This window comes from Vigna umbellata, chromosome 3 (genome assembly GCF_029865625.1).
Source record: "Vigna umbellata cultivar VRB3 chromosome 3, Vumbellata_1.0, whole genome shotgun sequence".
Taxonomy (NCBI): Eukaryota; Viridiplantae; Streptophyta; class Magnoliopsida; order Fabales; family Fabaceae; genus Vigna; species Vigna umbellata.
This window is the reverse complement of record NC_142167.1, coordinates 33864096-33870624: the sequence shown is the minus strand read 5'-3', so window position 1 is coordinate 33870624 and position 6529 is coordinate 33864096. Positions and strand designations below refer to the sequence as shown.

The following is a 6529-nucleotide window of genomic DNA, read 5'->3' as shown; positions in this document are numbered from 1 at the left end:
TGAAGACTAGTTATCGCAACTCATTAATGTCTTTGGACTATTGAGGTTAGGCCAGGAAAGAAAATGGCCTTGTCGTTGTTTATAATGTAATCCACCAAACATTTTACCTAGAACCAAATTCAGCATTATAATTTAAAATATGTTGGTTATTGATTGCATCAACAATGTTATGGTTATTGAAGTAATATAAAATCTTTGTTTTGTAATTATTCTTTCAATAAATTTGTAAAACAAAATATAACTTTCAATCCTTAAATCAGAATGTACGAAAATAATTTTTTAATATTAAAAATATGTAAATATATTGGAATTTGATTTAAAACTATTTTAACTTCATTTTAATCATCACTTTTTTTATTTTAAAAGTTCACATTTTAAACCAAAAGGCTGAATACAGCCACAAATCCTTTTCCTATGATCTTCTATTTTCCTTTTCTTTTACCAATATTAAAATGAATCTTTCCTTTTTCCTATGATCTTCTATTTTCTTTTCTTTTACCAATATTAAAATGAATCTTTCTATGTAGGCCGAAACGGTTCAGTGCAGCTAATATTTTTTTTTAATAGGTTCGGAAGTCCCTGTATTTACGGGTTCGTTTTAATTGAATCTTTTAATTTTAGAAATGATCAATTGAATCCCTAATTTAACATAATTAAATAATAATACCTTTTCTTTTAAATACAATGAACGGCGTTAATTTTTTAAAAGGAGACATGCTCACGTATCATTTTATTTGCAGGTGGCAGAGTCTGACCTGAATACATCGACCTCTATGAAGGATATATGAAGGATGTATGAAGGGTGAGGATGACGGGTGAGTTACCGCCCTTTCTATATCACTCACTCTTGCTTCTGTATCTGATTTTCTCCGACAACCAAATCTATGGCTTCCGATTCTTCTCCGAATTTCAACAACGGTTCGTGCCGCTCCTCTCTCTGTCTCTTCTTTCGGTTTTCATTTTCCGAATTTTCTGATTTGTTAATTTATTCAAACCTCCTTTCTGATAGGTCCTTCTTCCCCCGACGACTCCCTTTCCAGCCCCATCAGCAACACCTTCTCTTCTCCGGGAAGTAGGCGCCGCCGCCGCCGCTCCTCCACTCCCTCCGCATTCGCCACTCCGTCGGAGCGCTGATCTCGATTCGCCTCCTCCGAAGCCACCCCAACCGCGCCGCGCTCCCGCTAAGGCGTCGGCGGAGGTGGGCGCGTTCCCGTCACACCTACGTCCACAACATATGACGCGGCGGCCTCGTCTGACGGCGGCGATGGCTACGACATGGACGACGCCAGGCCCACCTTTGTGTGGGGCACTAACATAAGGGTGGAAGACGTGAACGATGCTATTCACAGGTTTTTGAGGGACTTTAGGGAAGTGTCTTCGTCGCAGGGCGAGGATGACAGGTTGAACTTGCACACCGAAGGGAAGTATGAGAAATTAGGAATGACGGGTTTAACCGCCTATGCCCTCTACATCAACCTCCTCAACCGCCACGCCTTCTCCTTCTCGTCCAGGAATGGATATATGAGGATGTACTGAAAGAACAAACCTTGTCCCAGGAAGCTTCAGGATCAAACAATTTGGCAAATTTTGAAGGCGAGAAGTGACCATCCTATTTTTAAACCTATTTTTATTGTGGGAATTTCAATTTCTTTTTTTGTGTGCTCTGTCTCAGTATATTAAAAAGAAAGAAAATGGTCAGTGTTTCCGTGCTAAAAGAAAAAAGAAAGAGAAATTGAAAGATAAGCCCGGGATTGCGGTGACAAATCCATTTTGCACACCTCATTGGAAGAAATACCGAACATCTACGCATGCCCTTATAATAGTATGCTGAAGTGATGTGATGCCTCTGTGTTGTGTGTTCTGTGTTTAAGACAAAAGTGTTTTTTTTTTGTTTTTTTCTATTGGTTTACATCTTGAGATGGATTCATCCATCACCTTCGATTGTGTTGTGCTGTGTGTTGTGTATGTGACTCTTGATTCTGTCCACCACAGTCCAAAGAAAAAGTAGCTTTCAACTCTGTACTGGAATGGTGTATATTTTATTCTGGTTTTAAATCTTGTACACAAAATTAATGTAGTTTAATTGTCATTAAAAAATGTTTAAATTTTTTAACGGTTTGTACATGTGTACATTTACTTTTCGTATCTCCACGTCCAAGAACTAGATCTCTTCAGCAGCCAACAGACACAGAATTTACAAGACCGGTTTTTGCTCCTTATCTTAAGCTTCTGTAAAAGTTTTATCTCGCCTTCACACAACATTGCCACCTACCATTTGCTGTAGTTTTTTGGTTTTTCAAATCTTGGGGTTGTTGAAAGTTCTGAACTTTCTTGATTCAATTGCAAGTATGGTCTTGAATGCATACTTCTAAGAAAAGGGTACCTTTCAACTTTTTGAACGCTTCTTCTTCGTCATGTATGTATCTATGTACTTGATGAGCATGTGCTGCCTCGTGTCATTGGATGTGTGAATTTTCTTAACTCATTTCACAGAGGTCATGCATTATTCTGGCTCCTACTGCTGCTTCTCTCTGCATCCAAGACCTGGTGTCGGTTTAGACTTAGAATTCCTGATTCCGGATTGTTGAAGTAAGTAAACTTATTACCAGTGTTTGGTTAATGGGAGATTTATTATTCAGTATTCTCTTGAGATTTATTAGTGTTTGGTTTTTCTTCCTTAATTTGAATTTTCCTGAAGAAATTATGGTTATTGTATTCTGCTTATATTAAAGAAAATTTTAATTTTATTACAGCTGTAATATATGTATGTGTGTGTATGTATATGTATGTATGCGTGCGTGATTTATTTATTTACTGATAGTTATTATGTTTTTTCAGTGTTTAATTGTCTTTTTCTGCTGTGAATCTGACAAGTTTTAAGGACATGTTTGGATGTGTACCAGGTAGATTGGTATTCAATTGCTAAATGTTCAGTGTAATGTTTCTGCTCTTGGCTTTCTGGAGTTTTCGTGGAATTCTATCACACATTCCAGATTCTTGTTTAAATAGGTTTATTGTTCCGTAGATCTGAATCATACCAGTGAGAAGAAATTTTGAGTGAAATTGGGTGTTGGGATTTTGGATTTAACTGACGAGGAGGCTAATTCACGTGTTTGTTACGGTATAGGTGTGAGGTGGAGACCCCTGGCATTTGCATGTTCCGAATTTGAGAAGCTTAATAGGATTTTGCTGAAGAAATTTAGGATCTGCATTAATTTGAATGGGGCATTCTGCAGCCGTATGGGACTATAGAGCAGCAACTGAAATTACAAAGGACTGGAATGGAATTGATCAAGTTCTGCTTCGGACCCCAAGGGGTTCTTCGGCACGGGTGAGAAATTGTTCATTGCAAAACTGGTGTCGATTTTAACATTTGGTAAAGTTATGATTTTAAAATTTACTATGACATCCAATGCGAATTCTTGATGTGGATAACTTGGTCTGTCAAGATATTTGTAGTTTGAGTAATTTAATTACTACGATTACTTAGATTAACTGTTTTTTCTCGAAATTAGGTAAGCTTACATGGGGCGCAGGTCACTTCATGGCGGAATGAGCACGGGGAAGAACTTCTATTCACAAGCAGCAAGGTATGTCTTTCAATTTTGATTGAAAATCAATTTGTACATTTTAAATTATATGAATTTTGTTAGTTGTCAGCGCTGATAAGGAAAACATGTCAATATTTCATAATCTTGCTTTCTGAAAATTTTCATTTTGGGATAATCTGCATTATATTGCAACTGGCATGTGAAGGGCATTTGCCCAAATAATCAATAAATTTAAGAAGAGTTTGGATTTTGATGAATCATAGTATTCTATGCTGTCCATCAATCACATCGATGCAAGAGAAAAACAGGGAAGAATGGTGCATTGTAGTGCTTTTGTCCTTTGGAACCACTGGGGTTGAATACTGGTATAATGAAAAACTTTGACGGCAAAACCAACTTCTTAACTGATGCTTTTGTAGGAACACAGAACTTTAATCAATTATACTTTTTAAAGAGGCAAGTAGTAATAACTAACTGTTTTGTTTCCTTTTCCATTATCTGTAGGCAATTTTCAAGGCTCCAAAAGCAATTCGAGGAGGAATTCCCATGTGTTTTCCACAGGCAAGCTTATTCCTTTTTACGTTCATTTTATATAACTTGTAACATGCATACTTACATATCTTGAGCTGAATTTGTTTCACAGTTTGGAAACTGTGGATCGCTGGAGCAGCATGGTTTTGCAAGAAATAGAATGTGGGCAATTGATGAAAACCCTCCTCCTCTTCCTGGGAATGACTCCAGTGGGAAATCCTTCATTGACCTGGTGCTAAAATCATCTGAAGAAGATATGAAGTGCTGGCCACACAGGTATGAATAGCATGATGTGACAGTATAACAGGGATATCCACTCTCCATGTGTTTGATAATTTGAATCTGGCATATATGCACTCGATATTACTTTTTCCTGTGTTTGGCAGTAAATTTCAAGCAGTAGTAATCTAACTATTGTTTAATAATTGTACCAGTTTTGAATTCCGTCTTCGGGTGTCTCTTGCAGCAGATGGGGACCTGACTTTGATATCTAGAGTCAGGAATATAAATGGCAAGCCATTTAGTTTCTCATTCGCGGATCACACATACTTATTGGTTTCTGACATTAGGTATGGATAATTCTTTGTTGTACTTGGTCTGCATTCCCTTTTCTGAGTGTGTGGGATGATGTCCAACCATCATTTTTCTTTTCCATAGTAAATTGATTGCTGAACACTTGATCGGAGTTTTATTAGCACTAATGGTACTTCCTTGTTCAATATTTATAGTAGACAAATATATTTGGTTTTTGTTCTGAAACGTGTAGTTTCTGCATTTGCTGAATGCTTTAAATTGTGGGATTTTAACATTCAAGCAGATCTTAGAGGACTGTTTCTCTTCTTTAGAAACTAATAACAACTTACACTCTAATCATTTGAAACTAGCATGGATACTCTATATATTAGGTGGATTCTTCTCCGAATACTGGAATTATGAGTTTTATTCATGTCAGTTATCGGGAAATATGTAAACAAGTGATCAGTCGTAATGAAAGTACAAAGTTCTTACACAGCCTATAGAATTTGTAAGCATTTGAAGCAAACTACTGTTTGCAATGCTTGTTACCTATATAGATTCTTGTTTACATATTTTTACTTGAACTACCTCTCTTTTGATTGTTTTAGAACAGGAAATTTTATTTTAAGATTGACAATCATTATTAACGTCACATTAACAATTTTTATAGTGAGATAAGGATTGAAGGTCTGGAGACACTGGACTACCTAGACAACCTTTTCAAAAAAGAACGATTTACTGAACAAGGAGATGCAATAACATTTGAATCTGAGGTAAACCCTTCTAGGTTATATTGATGTTAACAAAATGTAGACATTTATAGTTCCATGCTGCAATTTAAGCTATTACTTCAGGTTGAGATAAATAGAGCACTATATTCCTGGCCTATGCTGCAGTTTTGTCAATCACACACAGTATCCACTACTAAAGTCTTTTGGTTTTGACACAATGAAGGCTAATGAAGATGTTTTTAATATCCATACTTCCTTCATGGCAGGCGGATCGAGTTTATCTTAGCTCTCCAAACATAATTGCAGTGCTAGATCATGAGAAGAAGCGAACATTTGTTATAAGGAAGGAAGGTCTCCCTGATGTTGGTAAGCTCTAAGTAGCAAATTTTTTCCACAAACAAAATACAAACGTAGATAAGGTTTCGAGTTGTAGAAAATATAAAATCAGTCCTTTTCATCTTAACTTTTATGGTGTGTTCAGCTGTGTGGAATCCATGGGAAAAGAAATCAAAATCCATGGTAGATTTTGGTGATGAAGAGTACAAACAGATGCTTTGTGTTGACGGGGCGGTGATAGAGAAACCGGTGAGCTTGAAGCCGGGAGAGGAATGGACCGGTCGGCTGCAGCTATCAGTTGTGCCATCAAGTTTTTGCAGTGACCGTCTTGGTCTTGACAGAAGTGGTCTTTGAGGAATTGTACAAAATGGGTCTGAGTTAATGCTGCTACTACATCCAGCAATGTAGCAGCATCTAGTTTTAGAAATAGTGCTGTTCAGTAGGAGTGTCAGGTTTTATGTTGTTATGATCTTAGGCTAGAAATAGTGCTTTATAGAGGCCTATGTTTTTTGTGAGAATGGCTTTCAAGTGTTACCAGGTCATTAGTCAGTTGGTTCCTTCTGTTCTGCTATGGATGCTCCTTCTTTAAGCATTAGATTTGTTGAGTTGGTGCCGAGTTTATTCTCTCCATGGATTTGATGATATGTTCCACGGCATGGATAATTTAGCTTTGGTGTTCCAATTTGCTTATATTGGATGGTTACGGCTATGATCTGCCTCTCATGACAGAGATAAAACGAGTGATTAGTGGACAATGTGATCATGCATCTTTTTTTGGCATTTTCCATTTTACAGTGATACGTGCATAATTCAATAACCTTCACATAAATTTTGTATACTATCACTGTTTTTATTTCATGGTTA

General features: G+C 37.0%; 1 protein-coding gene across 6 annotated transcripts; it reads left to right on the top strand.

Annotated features, from left to right (window-relative positions):
* The first annotated feature begins 717 nt into the window (after nt 1-717).
* Nucleotides 718-6529, top strand: LOC148202324 (putative glucose-6-phosphate 1-epimerase). Of its 6 annotated transcripts, XM_088109971.1 has the most exons (11): nt 718-918; nt 1010-1593; nt 2494-2589; nt 3128-3331; nt 3516-3590; nt 4056-4112; nt 4195-4358; nt 4517-4651; nt 5269-5371; nt 5596-5695; nt 5811-6529. In XM_088109971.1, exons 4-11 carry the CDS (start codon nt 3221-3223, stop codon nt 6017-6019), a joined length of 954 nt encoding a protein of 317 aa, XP_087966097.1. In that variant the 5' UTR covers nt 718-918; nt 1010-1593; nt 2494-2589; nt 3128-3220; the 3' UTR covers nt 6020-6529. The 6 variants fall into 6 exon arrangements, with proteins under 6 accessions (XP_087966097.1, XP_087966098.1, XP_087966094.1 ...); XM_088109972.1 differs by lacking the exon at nt 2494-2589; XM_088109968.1 differs by having other exon boundaries at nt 1010-2589.

What these genes read in the sequence shown, in the direction of transcription:
- LOC148202324 (XM_088109972.1), top strand. Translation starts at nt 3,221, where the DNA reads ATGGGGCATTCTGCAGCCGTATGGGACTATAGAGCAGCAACTGAAATT. An exon ending in CAAGGGGTTCTTCGGCACGG is followed by an intron (nt 3,332 to 3,515) that starts GTGAGAAATTGT and finishes TCTCGAAATTAG; the next exon opens with GTAAGCTTACATGGGGCGCA. An exon ending in GGAAGGTCTCCCTGATGTTG is followed by an intron (nt 5,696 to 5,810) that starts GTAAGCTCTAAG and finishes TGGTGTGTTCAG; the next exon opens with CTGTGTGGAATCCATGGGAA.